Genomic DNA, 26493 nt, shown 5'->3' with positions numbered 1-26493 from the left:
CTAGTTGCAGGGAGTGGAGGCTACTCTTCGTTGTGGTGCACGGGCTTCTCATTGTGGTGGCTTCTCTTGCTGCGGAGCACGGGCTCTAGGTGCACAGGCTTCAGTAGTTGTGGCATGAGGGCTCACTAGTTGTGGCGTGCGGGCTCTAGAGCGCAGGCTCAGTAGTTGTGGCGCACAGGCTTAGTTGCTCCGCGGCATGTGGGATATTCCCGAACCAGGTATCGAACCTGTGTCCCCTGCATTGGCAGGAGGATTCTTAACCACTGTGCCACCAGGGAAGTACCAAGAAAATTTTGATAAATGCAAATACTTTGAAAGAAAACCTGTTACATGGCAAATAAATAAAGTGAAACAAAAAATGCCAGTTTCCACTTTTACTGATGGTGCACTTGAAATTTGGACCAACACTCCTACTTGAGAACAACTAGAAAAACTGGGCAAAGTATCTGGGTAAAATATGAAAATCATCAGAGAACCCACAAATTAAATCCCCTGGGCTTCCAGCTGGGACCCTGGTTACAACACAGGTTGAACCAGAAAACACCTCCCTCCTTGGTGTGGGCCCCCAGCTGCAACTTCTGCTGTTTAGCTTTCTGAGTCTGTTGAAAGCTCAGCTCCTCTTCTCCATCTTTCAGGAGCATATAGTAAAACTGACACACCATTGCCTCTACTGGAATCTCCGGGGAAAAGCAGAACCAAGTGCGAAACTCACTTCACTGGGTTCCTTCTTTGACAGATGTTGGCCCTGTGATTATTCACTGCCTTTTTAGTTCTCTTGCTCATGGTTTCTTGTCTCTCTCTGTGCCTAATTATCTTTGATTGTGCTGCTTCTCTGACTATGACTGAGCTGATAGTTGAAAGCCCTAAGCTTGTAATTTTCTTTCTGTAGGCTCTCCACCATGGTCAACAGGCATCTCATCCAACATTGCTACCATTACTATCACTACTGCTGGACAGTCAAGTGTAGCAGCCACTAAGTGTCAGTAGGTAGGTTATCACTTTCAACCACAGTGACTAATTAATTGTGATGCCACTATAGGTCATGGATTACTAGTATACTATTTCCCATTAACAAGGAGGCCGGTACTGTCCAAGGCCAAGGACATTACCAAAATAATATCAAAATCCCATATTTGAGGATTGTTTCCTGGGACCACTCATAATATCAGGTACTATATCAGAGTCCAGTCAGGAAAACATAAATTGCATTAGGAATTTCAACAAAGTGAATTTAACAGAGAAAATGTGTTTTAGAAAAAGTGTCATAGGACACCTAAAAAGCAAAAAGGGAATACTAAGTGCAGAGACAATAACTGCAGGAAATGGACGCCAGCCCTAGAACTAGAGGAACAAAAGGAAGAGGTTTCTCTAAGAAGGAGATGCTGCCTGGCTATTACTAGTATATAAGGAGTTTGGAGGGGGGGGTGGTGCGCCTTGCAGAGCGGTGACTCACAACTCTGATGGGAAGATGCTACCCAGCTGGCATTGGTCCCTCTCAGGATCAGAGGAGGCTGATTCAGAAACTGCCAGCCGCTGCCACAGTGAAGGACAATTTCCGGGGCAGTGACATGAAGAGCAAGCAAAGGAAGGACAAAGTCCCTTCTCCTCTTATCCTGGTGTCCAGTCTCCTTCTAGCACCCCCTATTGATCAAACCTAACAGGAAGCTAGCTGAAAAAGGAGAAATGAAGTTTGCAGTCCCAGCCCCAGTATTACAAAGCAGGGAGAGAAGAGCAGAACTAGAGCCAAGAGACAATTGCTTAATAACTGGCCCAAGGCTCTCAGTGAACTTTCGTTAAATGAACTGATCAGTAAATCAATGGATGGTACAGCTCATTAGTGCCACCTAAGTTCAGGAGAATGAGGTCAGTGTATGCAGGAAATAAGGCTCCCTGGGAGTGGGTATCAGATACTGCTTAACAGTGTGGACTTTTGAGTTAAGACAGTCCTAGGTTTAAGTCCTGTTTCCATCACTTACTATGTGGTCTTGGACCAGTTACTTAACCTCTCTATGCATCAGTCTATTCATCTCATACATGGAAATAATAATGGCACCTGTCTGGTAGGTGGGGATTAAATCACAGATGTATATAGAAAAGCTTGATTAATGGTAATTGTTATTGTTATTTCTGGGAAGAGAAGAGACTTGAATAAAGCATTTAAAAATACTAAGATTTGGACCTAATAGAGGAAAGTGAATGAATGCCTCTCAAGTCATGTGGATTGAGACTTGTTTTTATCGCACAGAGATAAAATTAGGACGAAAATGTAGAAGTTAAAAGAAAGTTGTCTAAGGAACAGGATGCCTTGCAAAACACAAAGCTTCCCTGAGAGTGTAAAGATTTAAACAAACACCAGGGTTCTTGCATTGGAGTTAGAAGAGACCACCATTAAATTCCCTTCTGAGGTGATGACCAAATGTTTCTATCACTCTAGGACAGAACAAAGAAGACAGAGAAAAAAGTAGAAAAGAATGACTAAGACAAAAAGCTATGAGAGCAAAGGGAAGCAAGAGGAGGTGAAGAGTGGACAGGAGGCTGAGGAGAAGGGAAGACAGAGGGAAACCAGGAGACAGAGGAGAAATGAGAGGGGAGAGGAGAAAGATAGGAGAGGAACGGGTCTGGAGAGGAGGAGGAGGGGGAAGACAGCACGGAAGGAAGTCAGGGAGTGGGAGGAGTAGGACAAGGGTCTGGGCATGGGCTCTCACCGAAAGTAGCGGCTGGGAGCCACGTTGAGATAGAGGAAGTGTATCTTCTTCAGGTATCTCTCTGTCTTCATTATGGTCCTTATCTGGCTTCCCAGGAGGGAAGTCTGCGGTAAGAAGCCAGTGCTTCTTTTCTGGAAGATCTCCTCCCCAGGAACTTCTGAGTCAAGCTGAGACCTGTATGATAAAAAATCAGGAGAGAAGAGGCAGAGCAAAGTGTCAGGTGGCCACTGTCAGCCAGTGACTAAAGGTGCTAGGTCAGGTGCCTGAGAGGACCTGATGTGACCTTGTCAGAGCCTGTCGACCATCTACACCCGAAGGTTCACATACTGAGCAAATACAGCCCATGAGGAGATACAGTCAGGCAACTATATCCGTACACCTGTGTGTGAGTAACCTCTCCCTTTCTGATAAGTGAATAATCATTCTGGGTTGATTGTGATTACTATGACGTCAGTATTACATAATACTGAGTAAAAGTAATGGGAATACTTGGCTGTCCCAACTCATCACCTTGCCAGCCCACGGTCCTGGATTTCTTCTCTCTGGCAGCCCTCCTAACGTTCTTGATCTCCTGTCTTTGCCCCCATTATACCTGCTTTCCAACCCTGTGTGATCTCCATGCTTGTGATTCTTTCTTACTCTTCCTCCATCATCACCCAACTTCCAGCTTCACATCCATCTCTTCCCAGCCGGGATCCGATGATGCATCCTTCAGCCCACTCAAGCCTGCACCAGTACCATCAATATTCCTACACTTCTACCATACCAGTCAATAAAATTGGTATTAAAATTAATTATTCAAGAAGCCAAAAGTCAATTACCTGGACTAATAATTTTGGTTACAGCACAAAAATAAAACAAACCAAAAACTCTCTGAAAAATTAATCAGTCAAAATATATTCGTGTCATTAATTGGCCCAAATCTAGATCAACAGAACAAGTTACCCCAGGGATACAATGCAATCCTATTCTAAAGTTCACATCAACAGTAGGGTTTATGATTTTGACGTCAGATCAGGACATCTTAATGGTGTAACTGCTATTAAAGATTCATTTCCTCAATAAAAAGTGCTACATGATCTAAGTAGGTTCAGAAGATCTTAGAACAAAAGAATATCATCAGCTCCCCTATAGATTCCTGGTGTCCAGTCTCATCTGTGGGCTCACTCTGCTCGACGTCTTAGTACAAGCTCTCAGGCAGCTACCCCTTGCAGTCTCCTCAGCTGCTATTCCAGGCCTCAACCTACCCACTCCCCCACCTATGCCCAGCCCTGCTGAGCTCCCGGTCCCCTTCTCTGCCTCCATCTCTGCCCAGGGAAAACTGAGGCTCTCAGCCATGAAGTAACTCCCTCAAGCTCAGCTGCCTTTCCACACATTTATCTGTACATATTTCCATCCTAATCTTGTCTCCTAATTTGCGAGGAAGGAGTGACTTTCTTCTCTGCAAGGTTAATTCCTCCATTTGTGCTCGGGATCACTTATCCCGTCTTCATGATGTATTTTTGCTTTTTTTAAGATTTTTTTTTTTTGATGTGGACCATTTTTTTTTAAATCTTTATTGAATTTGTTACAATATTGTTTCTGTTTTATGTTTTGGTATTTTGGCCCCGAGGCATGTGGGATCTTAACTCCCCAACCAGGGATCGAATCCGCACCCCTTGCATTGGAAGGTGAAGTCTTAACCACTGGACCGCCAGGGAAGTTCCCTTCATGATGTATTTTCAATCTCTTCTTCTTTGACTGTTAGCCTATATTTAGTCATTAACTCTACAAATATTTACTGAGCACTTACTTCTCAAGCACTGTCTTAAAGACTATAAACATCTCTTCATTTTTTTGAGTCCTACTCAGATACCACTATTCTTTCAATCTGCTCTCCTAATCGCTCTCTTTCCCTTTCAAGCCAAGCTTCATGAAAGAATAACAAAACGTGATTTCCACTTCTTCACCTTCCATTCACTCCTGTACACACTACAATCTGCCTTCCTCCTCACAAAACTCCACTGAAACCACTCTCACCAACCTCTTCCTTATTGCTAAATTCAATGAGTATTTTTCAGATTTTTCTGACTTGCCTCAGTAGCATTTTACACTACTGACTGCTCCCTCCTCCTTGAAACTTTCCTCTTTATTTCACCTCCTAATCTTCAAGATATTTTGTTAACCCTAATCTAAACCCAAACTCCTCTGATGTGCTTTCCCCTAACTCTGATGTGTATACACACACCCCCCCCCCCAGAGGAGCAGCCAGGGGAAAGGCAGTGTTCTTTGATTTTTATAGCACTTAACACAAATTGTAATGATATTTTACTTAAATCAACTTACTTAACATGATATTTTACTTAAATCAACTTACTTAACATGATATTTTACTTAAATCAACTTACTTAACATCTATCTCCCTTAACTAAGCTGTAAAACCCCAGGGAAGAGCTTGAGTCTATCTTACCACTTCTGTATCCTCACCATCTAGCAGTTCCTGATACATATTAGATAACCAATAATACTTCTTGAATGTATCAATGCCTGGGAGGCCAGTCCTGGGGAACATGGTACAAATTAAGTCACATTAGCTAGGCCTCAGAGGTTTACTGCCAGCTCCAAAGAGAGGACAAAGAACTTGGCTTCTTGCCAACATCTCAGCCCATTCTCACTCAAGTTAGGTTCCCCCAGGAAAGGAGACTTATACTTAGGGCACAGGGAAGATCTTTGAAGAAGAAGAGTCTGCTGGGGTTACTGAAGGCATACACTGTTGGCACTGGCCACCTGTCATCAGGCCCCCAGGAGCCTGCCTATCTGCCCACCATTAAGACTTCAGGAAAAACTTGACCCAGCCATTAACTTAGAGCAAAAATTGAGAAAGCCAAGCTAGATTAAACGTAAAACTACCCTTCTTCCCAGACAGTGAATATGTCACAGACAAGCTGGCCAGAGGACAGGGAGAAATTCCAAGATTAGAGTTAGAGAACTCTCAGAAGAGGGGGTCTCTGTAGGCATTCTGAAACCCTGAAGAGAGCAATGAGAGCCAGACTGGGGAGAAAATCACCACTCCAGGGGCCAGGATCCCCTCACTCACAGGGCAGGAAGAAGGCTCTGGAAGGTCAGAATGAAAGTCCTATCTGTCAGTGCTGCCAACTGTAATGTGCCGTGGAGCTGGCTTAGTTCACACAGACGTGAGTGGGAAGGGCCCTCAGACAAGCACTCACCTAGGAGCGTCCGGAGGGAAGGACCTGGATCAAACATCCAGCACGCAGCACTGGGTAGGCCCAGAGGCAAGACTCAGGGATTACGAACAAGTGAGAAAAACAACTAAGCGCTATATGAAAAAGAAGTCTAGAAACTCTGGAAACTCAAGCTATTGTCTGAAGCTTTGGCTTCCTCATCGTTGACTTTTGATTTCCATTAATTTCTGCATTTCCCTATGGGGATTAACACTGAGACCACTGGGTTTATTTTGCAGACAGAAGGGAAGAGGGTTCTGTCTCTCTTTTGCTCAAAGCCCCAGACTAGGTCCCTCACTTACTTAGTCTCTCTTCTTCCGACAGGCTCCTCTTCTGCGTTGTCACCATCACTGCTTTCATACTGTACAGGGATGTCCGTCGCTAGTGCCAAGGGCAGGAGGCTAAGGCCATCTAGCCAGTGGGCCTCTTCCAGGGCCACCTCAGTACCAACAATACCCAGGCTGTGCTGTAGCTCAGGCAGTGTCAGTGGTCGTAGCCATGTGGCCAACCCCTCCTCTACTTGCTGCCCTCCCCACCGGGCCTGCACAAAAGGGCAGGCTGGGCGTGGGGGCCCGTGATGGAACCTCTGCTTCTGGGGATAGCAGTCAACATGGGAGGTGCCCTCTAACAAAGAGGTGTCTCGGGGAAAGGCCTGGTCTATGGCATCTAGCAGGTCCAGCTGTAGCTGGGCCTGGACCCAGGGTGCCCAGCGGTACAGCCGCTCCACAAAAGGCAGCAAATCAAGGCGACCAACAAGCAGCGCACGATATGGAGGCAGCAGACCCAGCACTGCGTACATGTAGTACCAAGCTGCGGGGCTGCCATCCTGCAGCACTGCTGAGAACAGAGTTTGGAGCTCAGCTACCAGGAGCTCCAGCACTGCAGGCCGCCCTGACCGAGTCACTGCCTTCAGGAACTGCCTCTGTTTTCCCTGACAGGCCCAGGGCTGCTGTGCTTTGTCTAGGACACCTACAGAGTGCCGAGATTCAAGGGCTCTGGATGACGCCTCTTCATCCGAGACCAAGAGGAGCCAGGCATTCAACTGCTGTCGAACTGACCCCGCCCACTGCTCAGGATCCGACTGCCAGTTCCAGGTTCGTGGTTGCTGGATCTCACCTGCTTAGTTCAGCCCAAGAGAGGGCAAGAGAAAGGGGGCTTAGGCTCTGGGCAAGGTCAAAGGGATTGGGAGAAAGGGGAAGGGAGGGACTTAGGACAGGAAAATGGATGGAGCTGCAGGGCAGAGCTAGACCAGCAGAGGGCCTTTCCTGAGACCCTCAACCGACCCCACAGATTCCCCCAAAGACTGGTAAAAAGCGGGCCCAGGACAGAGGTAGGGCCCTCCCTGCACAAAAGTCCCTTCCCACTGCCCAGAACACTGTCCCCTCACCTGGCCTAAGAGGCACGGGAGGCAAGGGAAGGGAAGAGAGCGGTATCTGCTGGTGAGGTTTCATGGGGAAGTGCCTGCTGGAGAAATGGATGAACTTAGACTTGGGTCCTAGGCACAGGCTCGCTCTACTCACAGCCACCTCCACCCAGAGACTGGCACACACACGTGTGATCACTTGTAGACACACACACCGAAAGGGCTCACTCAGAGGACCTTAGGACAGCAGGGAACTGTCACTGGGACTGGAGCCTGGCGATCGCCTGAAGGGTCGCCTGAAGGGAGGAACAGGTCGTCACTCAGAGGCAGCAAAGCCGCAGTCCCATTTGCCCATGGGCTGAGGGATGTGTTGAGGACAGAAAGCAGAGGAGTGGGTACAGAGAACTACTTGGTTGGATGGAGTGGGGCGCGGGGTAGAGCGGAGAGGGCCGGGCTGGAAGAGGAAAGGAGAAGGAAGAGGAGGGGAAGGGAGGGGAGGGAGATCCGTAGGAGCGCAGGAGAAGGGTACATGCCTGGGGGCAGTGGCGAGAGTGGGTGTCTTGGGGGCGGTGCGGGGAGCGGTGCGAAAGGAAGCTGATGCCCAGCAGCAAACTCACCCGCAGCTCCACCCGCTCCCAGCGGTTAGAACAGTTACAGGATCGCTTGAGGCCCGAGCCTCCTTTCAGAGCGCGGGTGAAGCCAGAAAGGGGCGGGGCCTAGGGGGGAGGGGCCGAGCCCAGGCCGAACCTACGGCCTTGGGAACAGGCCGTCCGACCGGTTGGGTCTGGAAAAGAGCTACGTGGTTGATCTGGGGAAGTCGCAATCCTGAGGGCGTCGTGGGCAGGTGTAATGCATGTGCCTGTTTATCTATTACTGAGCCTGTAAGCTGCCACGGGCACCAGCAAGCTATGTCTTTGGGACACTCCCCAACCCAACACGCACTCGCACGAATCCGCCGAGCCCACCTCACCCCCTGCAAAAAACCCAAACAAGACAAACTCCTTGATCACAGGGAGCTCAAAATTGGGGTTGGAGGTGAGGGGAATGCCTGAATGATTACAATGAATAGAAATTCAGCATGTGATAGAGTCCTACCTCTGCTTTATATGTCTGATAAGAATCCCAAACTTAAAAACTTAAAATGCCCAAAACCAGACACCTAACTGCCTCCCTCCCAAATAAACCTGTTCCTTTCACTGTCTTCCCCATCTCAGTAAATAGCAAGTCCATTTTTCCAGTTGCTTGGGTCAAAATTTGGTGTCACCTTTGACTCCCCTCTCCCCCCCCACACATCCCATGTCTAATGCTTTAGCAAATTTTGTTAAGCTATAGCTTCAAAATATATCCAAAATCCAACTATTTCTCACCACCCTAAGAGCTAAACCTTGGTCTAGGCCACGATCACCTCTCACCTAGATTATTCCATAGACTTCTAACTGGTCTCTTTGTTTCCTCCCTTGCCCCTACAATCTGCTCTTTTCAGAGCAGCCAGTGACCTTTTTCAAATACAGGCAGATCCTATCACTCCTCTGCTCAAAACTCACTAATGCCTTATCATCTCATTCCCTCAGGAAAGCCGAAGTCCTACACAGGCTACAGTTTGCTATCTGATCAGCCGGCTGCTACCTCTGTGGCCTTTTGTCCTTCTTTCCCTATTCACACCACCCCTCTGTGCCTGGCTCACACTGAGCATGCCCCCCCCCACCCCCAGAGCCTTCATACAGTACGTCTCTGCTTACAGTTCATTTAGAAGACAGAGAAGTTTTCTGTGGCTGTGTAACCAACTGCCACAAACTAAGCAGCTTTAAAACAACATCCATTTAGTATCTCACAGTTCTGTACATCGATGCCCAGCATGGCCTGACTGGGTTCTCTGTTCAGGATATCATAAGCCTGAAAGGTCAGCTGGGCTGAGTTCTTGTCTGGAGGCTCTGGGGGAAAAATCCTCCTCCAAGCTCATTCTTGTTGTTGACAGGATTCAGTTTCTTGCGGTTGTGGGACTGAGGTCCCTGTTTCCTCCTGGGCCTCAGTTAGGGGCCACTCTCAGGTCCTAGAGGCCACCTGTCTTCCTTGCCATATGGCACCTTCATCTTCAAACCAGCAACAGTGCCTCAAATCCTTCTTATGTTTCAAATCTTTCTGACATTCTCTTCTGCAACCAGCCAGAGAAAACTCCCTGCTTTTAAAAAGTTCATGTGGTTAGGCCAGGCCCACCCGGATAATCTCCCTTTCTTACAGTCAAGTATGTCATATAATACAACCTAGTCACAGAAGTAAAATCTGTCATATTCACAGTCCTAGGGATTATACAGGGTGTGTACACAGGGGGTGGGAAATCTTGGGCACCATGTTAACATTCTGTCTACTACACATATGCTGTAATAACAAAAAGACCCCAAAAATACGATGGCTTAAACATAATAGAAGCTTACTTTTTCTCTCACACAACTGTCCAGGAATAAGTACTCCAGGGCTAATATGGCAGACTTTTAGTTGTTCTGCCTTCTCCAAGGAAGTGGTCCTTATCTTCAAGGTCCAAGACAGTTCAACACCATGTGTGTTGGGCCCCATCCCAAGTAGTGAGATGGGGGAAAGAGTAGGAGAAGGCATACCCTTACCCTTAAGGGCACAACCTGACAATGCATGCATCACTCAATCACATGGACACACCTAGCTGCAAGGAAAGCTGCAAAATCTGATCTTTATTTTCAGCCACCATCTGCCCAGGTTGAAGTCAGGGGTTCTATTAGTAAAGGAAGAAGGGGACAATGGATGCTGTGGGCAAGTAGTGGCTGATACCACAGTGAACACTCTTTTTCCAGATGTCCACAAGGCTTACTCCCTCATTTCAAGTTTCTGCTTAAGGAGACCTCATTAGTGAGCTCTTCTCTGACAACCTAGCCTAAAATAGCAACACTCTCCCCACCTTCCTTATCCTTCTTACCCTGCATTCATTTTCCCCATAGCACTTATTACCATCTCATATCAATACTTACTTAACTGCTTATTGTCTGTTTCCCCTGACTAGAAGTATAAGCTCCACGGTGGCAGATTCTGACTGCTCTCTGCTGTACCCCCAGCCCCTAGTGCTAGGCACCATGCGTAGGTCATCAGAAAATATTTGTGGAACAAATGCATAAATGTATAGCAATCAATCTTCATTAGTGAGAAAGAGGACAGACTCTGGAAGTCACACTGACTGGATTGAAAACCTGACTCCACCACTTGCTAGTCGTGGGATATTTTACTGCAATTCTATTTTTTTTTGTAAAATGGAGATAATAGTAGTACCTACTTTACAGGGTTGTTGTGAGAATTAAATGAGTTAATGTATATAAAATGCTTAGACTAGAGCCTGGTAGAGAATACACACGTGATATAACTGATTTGTGTGAGCTATGTGTTTTTGTTGTTGTTTATGGCACTCTACCAAGTGCTGTGGACATAATGGTGAACGAGACATAAAAGGGTTCAATGAGGGCACAAATAAGAATCCTTCCTGGAAAGGGCAAGGAAGAGTTACAGTAGGCCTTAAAGTTTTAGGCCTCAAAATAATAGTTTTTTCCAGTTATAAAATAAATTAAGTTATGGGGATGTAATACACAGAAGAGGGAATACAGTCAATAATATTGTAATAACTTTAAATGGTGACAGATGGTGACTAGACTTATTGTGGTGATCATCTCATAAGGGATATAAATGTCAAATCACTATGTTGCACACCTGAAACTAATATAACGATGTGTATCAATTATACTTCAATTAAAAAAAGTTCCAGACAGACAAAGCCAAAAGGGAATTCTGTTCAGTAATCTCTACTGAGCCTTCAACACTACCTAATAATCTAATTATGTTCCTTTTGTCAGTTCACTCTCTCATTCTGTGCAATGACTATTTCAAACCTTCTGCTGTACTTTCTCATCTTCCATTTTCTTTGGCTTTACTCTCTGATGATAACTTCACTTCCAACTTAAAAAAAATGTAGATGCTGTATCAGTCAGGGTTCTCCAGAGAAAAAAAGCAGAGGAGGAATGGAGGGAGGGAGGGACGGACGGAGGAAGGAAGGAAGGAAGGAAGTGAGGGAGGGAGGGAGGAAGAAAGAGATATATATATATAGAGAGAGAGAGAGAGAGAGGGAGAGAGAGACTGATTTTAAGGAACTGGCTCACACAACTGTGGCGCTGGTAAGTCCAAAATCTATAGGGCAGGTCAGCATGCTAGAAACTCAGGCAGGAGTTAATGTTGCAATCTTGAGGCAGAATTTCTTTTCTGGGAAATCTCAGTTTTTGCTCTTGAGGCCTTCAACTAATTAGATGAAGCCCACCCACGTTATTGAGGGAAGTTTCTTTTGCTTAAAGTCAACTAATTATAGATGTTAACCACATCTATAAAATACGATCACAGCAATACCTCTATTATTAACGTTTGATGAAATAACTGGGTACTGTAACCTAGCCAAACTGACACATAAAACTAACTGTTACACAAGCTATTTAAAAGGAACTCTCAATCTTCCAAAACCAAATCAAAAAACTACTTTGATCTGATCTCATCCATTCCTCCCTCCTTCCTGTTACCAATAAGAGACGATCCTCCTCCCTCTAAAGCCAAGCTCTAGACCTTTGCTCTGGAAATATTCTCTCTTGCCTTCACTTATCAACAAATATTTGTGGAGTATCAATTGTGTTGGGCACCAATTTAGGTGTTTGGTTATATCAGTGTACAAAATAATAACACTGACAAAAATTCCTGATTTATGGAGCTGACTTTCTAGTGGGGGAGGACACAAATAATAAATAATAAACAAAATGAGCGAACTATGTAGTATGTGAGAAGTGACAGTGCTGTGGGAAAAAAAGAGGATCAGGAATGTCCAAGGAGAGGATGGGTTGCAATTTTAAATAGGGTAATCAGAGTAAGCCTTAATAAAAGGTGGCATCTAAGCAAAGACATGAAGGAAAGGAGGGCAGCCCTTTCCTCTGTCTATTGCCTGGTTAATTCTAATTCATCCTTCAAATCTCAGCTTCAAAATCACTTCCTCAGGGAAGTTCCTCTTCATCCCACACATGGGTTAAGTTAGTACTACTGTCTGTTCTCATTACAACACACATTTCTTCTTCCTGACATACGTCACGGTTGCAATTACTTGTTCTATATTGACCTTCACCATATCCATGTTAAGTTCCAAGAGAACGACGATTGAATCTTTCTCGTTCACCTCTGTATCTGCAGGGCTTAACAATGCTGGTAAAGGCAGTCTCTCAAGTATTTGTGAAATATATAAATATATGGATGAATGTGGGCCATACCCAGAAAAGGAAAGAGTCCAGAATTAGCATGATGTGTCTGAACACTACAAATAAATCAATTCTTTTATAACGAGGATAAGATAATCAAAAGCTGGCTGAAGATGAGGCCAGAGAGGTCATCTAGGACCTGATCAGAGAAAGCCTCCATTGTGAGGCTAAGGAGTCTGAAGGTCATGGAAGGCGTTAAGTAGATGAGTACCATAGTTAAATTTTATATTTTACATGAATCACTCTTGGTTAGTACGGAAAATGGATTGGCAGGTGTCTCCCAGTAACCATTCTCCTCTTCCTTCTTAGTAACAGAACCTCCAATTTTTAACTGGGTAAATGACTGGTAAGAATCCCTCATAACAAGATCTGAATGATTTGCTGCAGATGGAGGCTTTTAGGTGTTGACTTATCTGCTTAAGGGAGGAAGATACAAAAAGTGAAGGTTTGAATGAAAAACACCTCTAAATCATTGGCAAAAGGTCAAAGGTTAAATGCAGATTCATCGCTGTCCCTTCTGATAAAAAGCCTTTCTCTCATTATATAAACAGTTGATTGAGCTAGGAAGAGACTGAAAGATGCTCATTCAACAAATATTTATCAAGCACTTTTATGTGCCAGGCACTGTAATGAGGATACAACAGTGAGCAATACAGACAAGGACTCTGACCTCATGGGGTTTCTATTGATCATTACCAAGTGTACAAGTGCTACATGCCAAAAACATAAGCATTTATGGGAGCTGGAGTTTGGGAAGTGTTATTTGAGGACACAGTATTTGAACTAAGTACTCAAGAATGAGTAGAAATTAGGTAGGGAGAGTAAGGGGGAAAGCATTCCAAGTCAGGAGACAGCAGATAGGCCCTGAGACGGAGTAGTGTATGACTGGTTAGAGGAACTGAAAGGCCAGAGTGGTTAGAATACAGAGAGGGAGTGAGGTGTGGTTCAGTTCCATTCAATTCAGTTCAACAAACAGCATTAACTGTCCGGTGTTTGACAGTTACTGACAAGATTAAGCTGAGGTAGGTGGGCTGCGGGGCGGGGGGGGGGGGGGGTTGTTGCTGGATCATGCAAGGCCTTGTAGGTCATGTGTAGAATGTCAGTTTTGAATCCTAATGGGGAGGGAGCTACTGCAAGGTTTTAAGCCTCAGTTTGTGTCATCTGGCCAATGAATGGACAACAGATTGGAGGGGTGCAGAAGTGGATATGGGAAGAAGCAGGAATTGCAGTAATCTTGGTGGGAGATTGTGAAGATGGAGAGAAGCAGACAGAATCAAGGGACTTTTAGAAATGTAAACTGATAGGATTTGGTAATTGAGTGAGGTTTCTAGTTTCTGCAACTGGTTGAGTACCAGGCATAGGAGGAAAGTTTATGAGGAAACATGTTGAGTTGGGATGTTTCTGAAACACCTAAGTGGAGATGTCAAATCGAGTAGCTCAGAGGAGAGATCTGAATTATCAGTGACTAACGCTCAAAATGGGCATGAAACAATCCCAGAAAAATTACACTGAGAAATAACAGGACCTTGAGAAACTTTTAGATTTAATGGCTGGAGGTGGGTAAGCCTGCAAAGGAGGCTAAGAAGATGTGGCCAGAGGTAGCAGTGAAAACACGAGTGGAATCACAGACACCAGTGAGAGTGTCCATGAGGAACAAGTCGATAGTACCAGATGCCACTAAGAAGTGAAGTAAGCTGAGGAAATAACCACTGGATTCAGGGATATGAAGGTCACTTGGTGAGCTAGCGTGACCTCAGGAAGAACTATTTCAATAGAATAAAGGTTACAGAAGTCAAAATAGAGTGGGCGGAGAAGTGGGAATGGAGAAGACCAAAGTATCCACTGTTTTGAGTTTAGCTGTAAAATGGAAAAAAACTGGACGGTACCTGTGAGGTAGAGTGGTTTGTTTGTTGTAACGGGAGTCTTTGGCATGGTTAAACACTGATGAGAATTTAGTAAAGTGGGAAAAAGTCAGAGATCTCCAAAGAAGGAAGGACTAGGATTCAGTGCACAGGAATAGGCACTGGCCTTAAGAGGGATACTTGTCCTGTTTAGACGGGAGGGAAAGAGGAGAGAATGATGCAGATGTAGATGGGTGACCAAGTTTTGAGTTGCAAGATGTTGAGGGAGCTCCTAACTGATAGCTTCTACTTTTGCCTATGAAGTTAAAATAAGGTTACCTGCAGAAAGTGAAGAGAATCGTGGGGATAATAAGAGGCTTAAGAATATTGGTTTGGGGCTTCCCTGGCGGCGCAGTGGTTAAGAATCTGCCTGCCAATGCAGGGGACATGGGTTCGAGCCCTGGTCCGGGAAGATCCGTGGAGCAACTAAGCCTGTGAACCACAACTACTGAGCCTGTGCTCTAGAGCCCCATGCGCCACAAGCCTGTGCTCCGGAACGAGAAGCCACCGCAATGAGAAGCCCGCGCACCGCCAACGATCAGTAGCCCCCACTCACCGCAACTAAAGAAAGCCTATGCGCAGCAAAGAAGACCCAACGCAGCCAAAAAATAAATAAATAAAAATAAAATAAACTAAAAAAATTTATATAAAAAAAAAGAATATTGGTTTGAAATAGTCATTGCAGGGAACAGGAAAGACAACTAGAAAAATCTAGTGGGATTACAGGGCCTCAGACTCCATTTGAAGTTGATAACCATGGATTCATAGCGATATAAATCTGCTCTATAGTGATTACCTTGGGCAGTTTTTAGATGTCCAAATGCAGGCACAAATGTTTCATTTTGCCCAAGTCCAACAAAGAAATGAGAGGGAAGGAAATTTAGCCTATTCCAAAAGAATTACTAGAATTTAGTAAGGACTTTGTTTGTTTTTGGCCACGCCCCATGGCATTCGGGAGCTTAGTTCCTAGACCAGGGATCGAACCCAGGCCCCCTGCAGTGGAAATGCGGAGTCTCAACCACTGGACGACCAGCGAAGTCCCAAGAATGACTAGAATTTAAGCTCGACAGGAATCTAAAGACAGGAAGGTGTTAATGGAGAGAATGTAGAAGCAATGGTATGAATGCTGCAGTGAAATTAAATAAAAAAATGGTAGAGGAATAGTTCAATAAACAAAGTGGAAGGAATACAGTCAGTGAATAAGATGCAAGTAATAGTGCTTTGAAGATGGAGCAGTTTGGGGTGGTGACAATGGAAAGGATGTAAGTATGAGTAGCTGAGACAGAGTAGAAATCATTAGAGATTGGGTCAAGGAACTAAGAGAAACAGAACGGACTGTCTTGTGCAACATTAAAGTATCAAGAGGTGGATAGGAAGACCAAGAGCTAGCTATGTAGAGGAAAGTAGGAGAGTGGCAGTTACTACAGATAAGTAATAAGAGAGGGTGGTATAGTTGAATAGGCTCAAAGGAATTAGACTTTGCAAAGGAGTAGGCAGTTAAGTTCTGAAGCCACAATAGCAAGAACAACCCTGTCTCAAATACGTTTGTGATAAAGGGATAAAGCTTTGTCAACATTTACCCTCGTGTTGTGCCTGAAACATCACATTGCTCATTGTAACAATGGCTAAGACGTTATGGTAAGACCTGAAGGAGATTTCAGTGACAAGGGAAGACAGATAGTAGGAATAAGGTTCTTTTCATAAATATTGAACCTATTTATAAACAGAAAGGAAAAGAGATTAAAAAGTCTTGGTGGATCAGATTGAGAGACGCTTGTCTTTCCATGCCTAGGGAAAGGTTGACTGCAGATAAGCAGGCAAATATAAGCTCTGGAAGTTCAAAGGACACAGGCTTTAGAGTCAGACAGATCTGTGTTCCTAGCCCTTCTCCAGCAATTACTAATTATGTGACATGGAAACATAGATAATTCACAATGGAAGTTTATTGCAGGGATATACATAAATATCGATGTAGGGGGCTTCCCTGGTGGCGCAGTGATTGAGAATCTGCCTGCCAATGCAGGGGATACGGGTTCGAGCCCTGGTCTGGGAAGATCCCACATGCCGCAGAGCAACTGGGCCCGTGAGCCACAATTACTGAGCCTGCGCGTCTGGAGCCTGTGCTCCGCAACAAGAGAGGCCATGATAGTGAGAGGCCCGCGCACCGCGATGAAGAGTGGCCCCCGCTTGCCACAACTGGAGAAAAGCCCTCGCACAGAAACGAAGACCCAACACAGCCATAAATAAATAAATAAAATATAAACACTGGGTTCAATTAACTGCCCATCCATTTATAACAACAAAAAAAAGAAAACAAGGTACACAGCACACACTGAAATTAAAAAAAAAAAAAAAAATCAATGTAGAAGAATCCTCCCACCATCACAACAATATCCCAGGTCTCCATTCCTGTCTCTGGGAATTGCAAGGTTCACAAGCTGTTTTACCTGCATTTACTTTTCAAGGAGAGAACTTTATTGGGCAGACATGAAGCCACTCAGTAGGAAAGTTCCTGGTCAACAACTTTTTTATTAAGGAAGGGTCTTAGCAAGCCTTTCTGTTCAAGATTTGTTCAGCTAATGAGGCAAAAAGCTGATTAGAGCCACTTTTCTCAATAGGTAACTGTGTATAAGGTGGGCTTCTGGTACATACTGAATTCTTGCTTCCTCATCTGTTAAGTGGGGATAATACCAAGATCAGAACCTATACAAAGCAGGTGCTCAACAGATATTTTGAAAGGCAGCCTGGTGTAGTAAAGGATTTTAAAGACAGGTCTGCATTTTCAGACAGGGTCTGCTACCAGAGAATAACATCCTGATCTGTACAGGAGAGAAAACATCTGCTTTGTGGATGGTTATAAGTTTTCTTTTATTTCCTTCTTTTTTTTTTTTTAATGATTGTGGAAACCAATGTCTAAGAAGTTCTACTTCCATTTTAAAAATCAAACATGGTCACCTGATGGGGAATAGTCGAGGGTGAGGTAGGGGATTAAGGAGAGCAATGAAGGTGTAAAATAACTGCCGTAGTGATTAGGAAAGCAAACAGACCAGGAACCCACAAAGGGTTGCTTGTTTGTAACGAGGGCTTGGTTGAGGTTGGAGACCTTGAATATTTAGTGGCATTCACTACACAGCTTTGTTTTTCTCTAGCAGTGTGAATAGAGGAACGGAAATGTTAAAACAGCTGATACAAAAAGGACACAAAAATGGCAAGAAAATTCAGTGATGGATAGGCCACTCAGATTGCTGAATACAGAAGTAAATTCCACACGGAGGGAAATAATGAGGGAAGAACAGACAGGTTGGAATTAGAAATCACAGAACAGGCACAGTGGGAACAATATGGGGTAGACAAAGAGATGGAATCAGGAGACTACAGACAAGCAGTGAGACATTAAGGTAACATTCAAGAAGTCCTGAAGATTTGGCTTTCTTCCTTTTTTTCCCATAACCATCACCATCTACTTCTCCCTTAGGTTTTTTTTTTTTTTAATTTTATTTATTTATTTAATTTATGGCTGTGTTGGGTCTTCGTTTCTGTGCGAGGGCTTTCTCTAGTTGCGGCAAGTGGGGGCCACCCTTCATCGCGGTGCACGGGCCTCTCACTGTTGCGGCCTCTCGTTGCGGAGCACAGGCTCCAGACGCGCAGGCTCAGTAATTGTGGCTCACGGGCCCAGATGCTCCGCGGCATGTGGGATCTTCCCAGACCAGGGCTCGAACCCGTGTCCCCTGCATTGGCAGGCAGATTCTCAACCACTGCGCCACCAGGGAAGCCCCTCCCTTAGGTTTTTATCCCTCGAGTCTGACTGTATTGCAGAATATGGTTCCACAAGTTTTCCCCTTTCTGACTGCTCCTGAAGACAAGTACACAGATCTTCTTTGTTTAAAGATTTTACTGCTCATCCTAAGAAGACAGAAAATATTAAGTAAGTAACAACTTGAGGAAGTGGTTGACTTTCCAGAACACTCCAGAATTCTTACAGGTTTCATCTCTGTCTGAGGCTACTGACTTCCCAGGAGGTAGCGCCTAAAAGCCCTGTGGATTCTTAATCTGCTGTCCTTAGATATCTCTAAGTGAGCCATTTAAGTCAGACAGATTTAAGGACAGCTAGACAGAGTTCCCATTTTCTGTCATCTGGGCAGAAACCAACTTCTTGTCGCTATTACCAGTCTTAAAGTTGTACCCACAGACGTCGCTTTAACCAGGTGCCTGGGAATGCTGAGGATTTTCTTCTACACATTGAAGGCAATTTCTCTGCTGCCAGGGCTGAAGCATCCTGACAGAATAATAAAGATGGTGCCAATCAAGTGGGCAAAGCTTCCTTGCCCAGAATATTAACCAAACAGAGTAAAAGTGGGTTTATTAGCTCCAGGAAAAGGAGCAACAGTACCCAGCTCTCAGGCAACTCCTCACTTACTATATACAGGTTGCACCCAGCCCAAGGTCCACTGGCTCCTTAAATTTGAGGGTCCATCCAGTGCCTCCCTTCCCGGGGTTGGGGACGGCTAGCTCCCTGATGGCGAGGTTTCGGGCTGTTCAGCAGCAACACCTGGCACAGATGAGGCAGCCTCGTAGTCTGCGATGCGGCGCTGTACCAGGGCAGGCATGAGCTGCACGTAAGCGGCCATGAGGCGGTGATTGGAATGGATCAACTTCCCAGCACAGCTGTGCAGACAGGCCTCCTGGAAGGAAGACAGGGTGGAAGTAGAAGCCAAAGGTGTCTTGTCAGGTCCGTCTCCTTCTTTCCCATCCCCAGCCTAGGGGCGAGGATCGTAGAAAGGCCAGGGCCAGAGGTAGGGGAAGTGGCAGAATAGGGAAGCAGTCTACGGTTAACTCTGAGGATCGAGGGTAATCTCCCTACTCAGTTCCCCCACCTAACCTCCTCAGCATCCAGAGCTCGGTGGTGCAGGCTGGGCACGCAGCGCTGGAAGCAGAGTTCCGTCATCCGATTGTAGACCAACAGGAAGTCCCGCAGCTGGGAAGAAAGGGGACAAGGAACTCAGCGAAGAGGGGCCACATCTCAATTCAAGGCCGCGCCGCCCGAGCTCTCCCAGGACCGCACCCCATGGCCCGACGTTCCCAGCCCTCTGATGCCTGGTTCCTTGGAGTTCCCGCCATGCAGACAGGGATGCTAGCTGAACGCATGGCCCTAAAGCTCCCACTCACGTTTCTGAGCTGCTGCTGCTGTTGCTGCTGCTGCTGCTCCATCACGCCACCGGCCCGTGCCCTACGTCACTTCCTTCACAGCTTCTCGGTCATGCCCCGGAAGTGACCTCTCGTGGCTCCCCAGGGACAGAGAGGTTGGCTCCAGGATCGCCCTGCCCCCAGATGCTAACGTCACTTCCGCCCTCATAATCTGCGACGTGGCCGGCTTCTTCTGCCCGGGAGAGGACGTCACTTCCGCCGAGTCCCTGACCTGCCGCTAGGATCGCGACGGGAACTGGAGCCCGAGGTCCCCGCGCGGCCCGGGCCTGGCGCCCTGAGGGGAAGAGCGGCCCGGCCCGAGGTGAGAGGGACGTGCATGGGCGAGGGCAAGTTGAATGCACGAACCTGACCTGAGGACAAGATGCCTCTGAACCCTGGGGAAGGATGAGGACACACCTGATGCCCAGGTGTATGGGGGGAGGGCGGAGACTCACACACCTGGGGAGACATAACTGACTTTGGAAGGGATCACCTACCTATGTACTGGGAAAAAGAGGCTTTTCCCAGAGGTCGGGAACTTATACCAACTGATTCAACTAAGGCCTGAGGGGGGAGGGCCCGAGGAAGAGGAGGTGCATGGGATGGAGGAGGGGGAGACCACCTGCAGGAAAGAGGAAGAAACACTAAAGGAGTGTGAAAGGCCAAGCAGTGGTGAACATACCTGAATGGGGGTACACACCTGAGCCCTGGGAAAGGGGTTCATCTCCTGATGGGGAGAAACACCTGCATGGGCATACGCTTCTTGAGAGCACAGACTTTATCTCTCTTGTTCACTGCTGTATTTCTATTGCCTCAAATAGTGCATGACACATAGTAGGCACTCATTAAATGTCTGTTGAGTGATTGAATGCATGAATGATCACCGGAGTCCTGGTAGGATGGGGGGTTCATGAGAACATGACCTCAGGTCAGGCACACCTGAGGCCTGGGTGTGCGTGTTACAAATATGCACCTTGGAGGGCAGAAATACATATACTTCAGGTAAGAGTAGTGGCCAAATGCCAGAACACTGAGGCCCTGGGACAACCTCCGAAATGGCAGGGGAGATCTTCCTCTTTGGAGTACTGGCCAGTTTCCAGAACTGTCTGTGTTGGGCTTTGCAGGGCGCTGGGGTAGAGACTTTGACTCCAGTCCCTTCGCTAGCCATGACGGACGGGATCCTAGGGAAGGCAGCCACAATGGAGATCCCCATCCACGGGAATGGTGAAGCTGGGCAGCTTCCTGAGGATGATGGGCTGGAGCAGGTGCTTCTGTTTGATTCTTCATATTGTTTCAATTGAGGAATCCCAACTCCTAAACCCTGAACTCTCGCCCCTATTCCAGTAGCCTTCCCCTAACTTACCTATCTCCCTTCAATCTTTTTACAAATCTTTGTTCTGATTCTGTGCAGACTTCCTTTGTGTGCTCTCTCTATGATGCTTCAATCCAAGCTTGTTTTCACCCCCAAAATGCTTCAGCTGCCCCTATGTTCCTGAAGCCCCCCTCTTCTCTGGCCTATAGGACCTCCAGCAGGTGATGGTGTCAGGACCCAACCTCAATGAAACCAGCATTGTGTCTGGTGGCTATGGGGGCTCTGGTGATGGACTCATCCCCACAGGTATGAATGATCAGAACAGGACAGGGAGCTTGAGTGGAGAGGGGGAGAGTGGTGGTTCTAGGGAGCATAGAGTATGTCTAAGGAGGCTTGAATTATGTCTGGAGATCCTGGGAACCTCTGCTAGTATGAACCCTACGGAATCTCATCCTAAGGCCAGTTCCCAGAGTTGTCCATCTGCTCCCACTTGTCATTTAGCCCCACTTGTCCTTTCTCTGCTGTCACCACCTAAGTCAAGCAAAGAACTCTGTTTCACAGGCCTCCCCCGCCTACTCTGGAGCCTGAATCTGATTTGGAACTTTGTGAGGCTTCTCAGAGTTTTACTTTAGACTCTAACATTTAGAGGAACAAACAGCTCTGAATCTCACACTGACTAGTACCCACATGGGAATGTCAGCCGGGTTTTCTGTTTGATGTACCCACTATCCTTGATCAGTCACCCCATACTCAGCCTATTTCCTGCTGTTTTCTCTACCCCTGTACACTAGCAACTCCCTCTTCCCTCCTTCTTCAATCCCCACCACCACTTCAGAAGGAGGCCGGATGTATATTGGGTTTTGGGTCTCAGGGCACAATATATGAGTTCCTCCTAGTGAGTAGGAGAATCTAATTGTCTCTAGCTTCTGCTCCTTCAGGGAAGTCATTTTCATGTGCTGGGAGGGAAGTATGGGCGGAACCACAGAGGTGTCTGATTGTATCTGAGAGAGGCTGGTGTCAGAGAACTTGGTCCTTTAGGGTCTGGCCGCCATCCATCTCACAATACCACTCCTACTGGCCCCGGAGATGAGGTGGCTCGGGGCATCGCTGGAGAGAAGTTTGACATCGTCAAGAAATGGGGCATCAACACATATAAGGTGGGATTCAAGTGCCTCTCCCTTCCCCCAAACTCCCCTGGGTACCTTTTCCCCATCTTCCAGATCCTAATGTCCCATCTATGGCTGAGACTAGGAGCCTGGGGATGCTGGGGTAGGTACCTTTTGGGAGGACAGGGTGCTAGGGTCTCTGACCTATTCCCTCACTTCCCAATCAGTGTACAAAACAGCTGTTATCAGAGCGATTTGGCCGAGGCTCCCGGACTGTGGACCTGGAGCTAGAGCTGCAGATTGAGCTGCTGCGTGAGACGAAGCGCAAGTATGAGAGTGTCCTGCAGCTGGGCCGGGCACTGACAGCCCACCTCTACAGCCTGCTGCAGACCCAGCATGCACTAGGGGATGCCTTTGCTGACCTCAGCCAGAAGTCCCCAGAGCTTCAGGTGCCTCAGCCAGGCCTGAGAGGGTTGGGGGCTGGGCCCGGGCCCGCCAGGCAGTCACCCCTCAGCCTCCCTCCCTCCTGCAGCCCAGAGGGAGAACCCCTCCAGGGCAGGCCCAGCTCTGCCCCCAGCAGCACCCACCTGTGGAGGCAGGGGCTTGTACGGAGGTCCAGAAGTTGGAGGGAGTGGGGCAGGCGGCACACCAGGTGCATCACAAGTATCCCTCTCTGCATTGACAAGAATGCCTTCAGTGCTCAGCCTAATCGGAGCCCCTCCTTTGCCTGCTTCACTAGCTTTCCCTATTCCACTCCTGTGAACTTCATCTGAGGCCCTCACTCCCACATTCCTGCCCCAGGCATCCCCAGGGCAGCCCCACTAACTTTCTGGCTAAGGGAGCCTTGCTGGAGGCAGTGCTGGGTTGTTCCACTTTCAATGGCTGGTTCCTCCCGGGACAGGAGGGCAAAGAAGGGCCCCCAACAGCCCCGACTGTTACTCAAGGCCTGTCCCTCCCTTCTGCCCTCAGGAGGAATTTGGCTACAATGCAGAGACGCAGAAGCTGCTGTGCAAGAACGGAGAGACGCTGCTAGGGGCTGTGAACTTCTTTGTCTCTAGCATCAATACGTTGGTAACCAAGACCATGGAAGACACACTCATGACTGTCAAACAGTATGAGGCTGCCAGGTGTGGGCACTGGCAGGGCCTAGGGTTTGGGGCGTTGGCTGGCATGGGTGGAAGTTTGAGCTTTAGGAGCATAAGAATTGAGAAAAGAAAGGAGAGTATGTGTGGAGGGCAAAGGGGTGGAGACCAGCCCATATCACCCCCTCCCCAGGCTGGAATACGATGCCTACCGGACAGACTTAGAGGAGCTGAGCCTAGGCCCCCGTGATGCAGGGATGCGTGGTCGACTTGAGAGTGCCCAGGCCACTTTCCAGGCCCATCGGGACAAATATGAGAAGCTGCGGGGAGACGTGGCCATCAAGCTCAAGTTCCTGGAAGAAAACAAGGTGCTAACCCCACCCCTTTGACCCAGCCCACCTTCCCATCTGTAACACTGACCTCACCCCCCCCCCAAAAAAAAGCCCTCCCCATTATTGGATGGGGAAATGCAGTCTGGCTAAGGAGTGGGATCTTCCCCCAGCCCACCCAGCCCCTGGACCTTTCCTGTCACCCTCCCTCTGATCCCCGGCCCTTTCCTATTGGACGATTTGGCTGCTGATCCCAAGAACATAACTGGGAAAAGTCCACCCCTTGAGCTTGGGTGCCAGAACCTCTGGCCCTGCCAATCAAGTCCGGTTTCTCCTATCACACTGGCTTTTATCCTTTGGCCCCCTTGATGGAGGTCAGCCCCCACTCCAAAAGCACCATCAGAGCAGAGTCCATGTGCCCCTGGTCTGGGCTCAGGCTCATAGCCCCTCAGGAAGGGTGTCTGAGTCCAGTCTCAGCTGACCTTGCTGGACCCCCAGATCAAGGTGATGCACAAGCAGCTGCTGCTCTTCCACAATGCCGTGTCAGCCTACTTTGCTGGGAACCAGAAACAACTGGAGCAGACCCTGCAGCAGTTCAACATCAAGCTGCGGCCTCCAGGAGCTGAGAAGCCCTCCTGGCTAGAGGAGCAGTGAGCCACTCCAGCCCAACCTGGCTGTCAAGAAGGACATTGGGAGGGGCAGTCCCAGGGTGGGGGAGATTTGGACATGGGACATCCCTTGCCACCTGCGCTCTGGCTTGGGTTCCCTTTCCCTGGCTGGGGCCTGACAGGAGGTCTGCAGGCCCAGCAGCTGCTACCCTGTCCTTTATCTTCCTGGCCACTGGGCTTCATTCCCAGATCTTTTCCTTCCACTCCACAGCCAAAGGCTATGACAAAAACCACTCCCTGGCCAATGGCATCACTCCTCAGGCCTATCCCAGTTCCTGGGGTGTGCCCCCTGACCAATGGCAGAGCCTCAAAAGGCCCTGTCAGCCAATGGCAGCTCTTCTTGGGCTCCCCTGGGCCAATGATGTTGCCTCCAATATCCTTTGTCCCTCCTCAATGCGTGCCCATTGCAGAGAAGGGGACTGGGACCAAAGGGGTGGGGATATGGGGAGCCCCATTTCTGGCCCTGCATCTGAATGGGTCTCCCCTCACCTACCCACCCAGTTTAATTGTGCTTAGAGCCCTGGAAGATTGGGACCTAGCACTAGGAATAAACCTTTCATAAAAGCAGGCCCAGTGAGGTCAATTTGTGGGGGACTCTAGGAGGGTGGTCTGGGTAGAGAAACACTCAGTCTAATTACACACCAAAATCCTATCATTTCAGGAGAGCTGGGGCCAGATAGCTGAAGTCACAGGTTTCGGGAACAATCTGAGGGCCTACTCTCCTCCCCCGGCCCCAGTAGGAGCCAAAGCTTTATTTGCCCTTTAGGCTAGCACCAAGATAACAATGGATCTTAAAACACAGGGCCCAGAGGGGGTTGGGCCCACTGACCTCCATCATCCAGTCATTCATACAGCAAATATTTACTGAGTGTTTTTATTTGCCAGGCACTGCGCTAGACCCTGGCGAAACATCAGGGAATAAAACATGGTCCCTGCCCACAATGCTTACGGCCTAGTGGGGGATAGAGGCAAGTAACTAGGCAACTACAATACAGTGATAAGTACTAGGATACAGAAATACAGAAGTACAGGGAGCTATGGGAGCACAGAGGAGGGGCATCTAGCCTAGATGGGTGGAGATGGGGATGTCAACTTGAAAGCTGAGACCTGAGGGTAACTAGAGGACAGCCAGGTAAAGAGTAGGGGGAAGAGCATCTTAGGCAAAGAGGCCAACATATGTGAAGGCCCTGAGTAGGAACAGGAAGGAATTCAGCTTGGGAAAAATGAAGGGGGAGTGGCTGAGAATGACTAGAGGTAAGGTAGTAAGTAGATCATGCTGAGCCTTTTCAGGCTGCTTAAGGACTTTTGCCCTTTGTTCAAAGGAGCTGTGAAGCCTTATCAGCAGACGTTTGATGACATGGGAGAAGTTTAGGATTGAGGAAAGAAGTCTTTATGAGGCTTAAAATAGTGTTATACAGACCGGAGTTGCCTCATATTGAGTGGTCTCTTAGCCCTGGCCCCATATTCCAAAGCAAGCGTGAACCCTGTCTGAGGCTCATTTACAAGCACCAGAGCACCTGTGCTGGGTGCCAGAACTGAGGCAGATGAGAAGTCAAGGCACTTCCCAGGGTCCCTGCTGCATCCAGGTGTTGAGCCCAAATCTGAACCTTGTGTGATGCGAGAAAGCTCCCCAATAGCACTTTGATTTACTCAGGGACCAGGTACCATCACCCTATGCTCCTTGACCAAGGAATGCTCCAGAATTTTTCAGCATTCTCCCCTACCTCTGGAAGGGTGCAGTTATCTGACTGGAGCTTCATTATAGAGGGGTGTGGTCCACATACAGGCCCCTCACTTTATGGGCCACTGGGGCTTTTTCAGCATGAAAGGTACTGAGGCTCCAAGTGACTGGAGGCAGAACCTATAAGCAGAGCTCAAACCCTGGTTCCAGCACTTTCTGCCTGAGTGATCAGGGTTAATGTCTGGGGAGCCAAGGGCCCTCAGTTATTTCCGTTGCAAAACACGGCTAATAAAAGAAGCTACCTATTAAGATTATGAGTACTAAAGAAGATAATATATGTAAAGTGATTCGTTATGTGTCTGGCACATAATAAGCACTCAGTCCTTGTTAACTGTTATACTTTTTATTATTTTCCACCGGGGCTGCTTTTCCACAAGGCGATGATTCTGAGAATTGCTCTGGTCTTTGGAGGGTGGAAGGGAGTCGCTGGATGGTCTGAACCATAATTGCCTCGCGAGGGGGCTCCTGAGGGAGAGCCAGGCACCTTGAGCCAAGTTAAGTCCCCCATCTTTCTACCCCGTCAGCCCCTTCTCCCAGAGCTCTGCGTACTGCCCTTCTACCCTGGGGCTCGTCCGCCGCCCAGA

The 26493-nt window shown here is 47.6% G+C and overlaps 3 protein-coding genes across 7 annotated transcripts in view; 1 reads left to right on the top strand and 2 right to left on the bottom strand.

Moving 5' to 3' along the window:
• DNHD1 (dynein heavy chain domain 1) overlaps window positions 1-9146 on the bottom strand; it is a 77986-nt gene extending 68840 nt beyond the window's left edge. The window contains 6 exon segments of the mRNA XM_036861305.1: window positions 2706-2879; window positions 6229-7042; window positions 7314-7318; window positions 7551-7585; window positions 7907-8005; window positions 9132-9146. Coding sequence (XP_036717200.1) covers window positions 2706-2879; window positions 6229-7042; window positions 7314-7318; window positions 7551-7585; window positions 7907-8005; window positions 9132-9146 — 1142 coding nt within the window.
• On the bottom strand, window positions 2749-19752 carry TIMM10B (translocase of inner mitochondrial membrane 10B). Of its 4 annotated transcripts, none has more exons than XR_005020961.1 (4): window positions 19654-19752; window positions 19367-19462; window positions 18905-19169; window positions 2749-2879 (listed from the first exon to the last, which is right to left on the bottom strand). XR_005020961.1 is itself a non-coding variant. In XM_036861269.1 (4 exons), exons 1-4 carry the CDS (start codon window positions 19693-19695, stop codon window positions 18386-18388), a joined length of 276 nt encoding a protein of 91 aa, XP_036717164.1. In that variant the 5' UTR covers window positions 19696-19752; the 3' UTR covers window positions 18149-18385. The 4 variants fall into 4 exon arrangements, 2 of the variants coding, with proteins under 2 accessions (XP_036717164.1, XP_036717163.1); XM_036861269.1 differs by lacking the exon at window positions 2749-2879 and adding an exon at window positions 18149-18390 and having other exon boundaries at window positions 19037-19169; XR_005020960.1 differs by lacking the exon at window positions 2749-2879 and adding an exon at window positions 18153-18390.
• A 131-nt stretch (window positions 19753-19883) lies between these two features.
• ARFIP2 (ADP ribosylation factor interacting protein 2) lies at window positions 19884-24734 on the top strand. Of its 2 annotated transcripts, XM_036862501.1 has the most exons (8): window positions 19884-19993; window positions 20796-20936; window positions 21193-21289; window positions 22022-22140; window positions 22317-22538; window positions 23059-23216; window positions 23365-23539; window positions 23999-24734. In XM_036862501.1, exons 2-8 carry the CDS (start codon window positions 20838-20840, stop codon window positions 24152-24154), a joined length of 1026 nt encoding a protein of 341 aa, XP_036718396.1. In that variant the 5' UTR covers window positions 19884-19993; window positions 20796-20837; the 3' UTR covers window positions 24155-24734. The 2 variants fall into 2 exon arrangements, with proteins under 2 accessions (XP_036718396.1, XP_036718397.1); XM_036862502.1 differs by lacking the exon at window positions 20796-20936 and having other exon boundaries at window positions 19887-19993; window positions 23999-24730.
• Window positions 24735-26493: the final 1759 nt, after the last annotated feature.

Source organism: Balaenoptera musculus, chromosome 8 (genome assembly GCF_009873245.2).
Source record: "Balaenoptera musculus isolate JJ_BM4_2016_0621 chromosome 8, mBalMus1.pri.v3, whole genome shotgun sequence".
Classification (NCBI taxonomy): Eukaryota; Metazoa; Chordata; class Mammalia; order Artiodactyla; family Balaenopteridae; genus Balaenoptera; species Balaenoptera musculus.
This window is presented reverse-complemented; position numbering and strand designations above follow the sequence as displayed.

Excerpts from the sequence above, each read along its gene's own strand:
- TIMM10B (XM_036861268.1), bottom strand. The coding sequence starts at position 19,695 with ATGGAGCAGCAGCAGCAGCAACAGCAGCAGCAGCTCAGAAAC. Across the intron at positions 19,463-19,653 it reads AGCAGCAGCAGCTCAGAAAC|CTGCGGGACTTCCTGTTGGT; the intron begins GTGAGTGGGAGC and ends CTTTCTTCCCAG. Across the intron at positions 19,170-19,366 it reads GAGCTCTGGATGCTGAGGAG|GAGGCCTGTCTGCACAGCTG; the intron begins GTTAGGTGGGGG and ends TCTTCCTTCCAG.
- ARFIP2 (XM_036862501.1), top strand. The coding sequence starts at position 20,838 with ATGACGGACGGGATCCTAGGGAAGGCAGCCACAATGGAGATCCCCATC. Across the intron at positions 20,937-21,192 it reads AGGATGATGGGCTGGAGCAG|GACCTCCAGCAGGTGATGGT; the intron begins GTGCTTCTGTTT and ends TCTGGCCTATAG. Across the intron at positions 21,290-22,021 it reads TGATGGACTCATCCCCACAG|GGTCTGGCCGCCATCCATCT; the intron begins GTATGAATGATC and ends TTGGTCCTTTAG.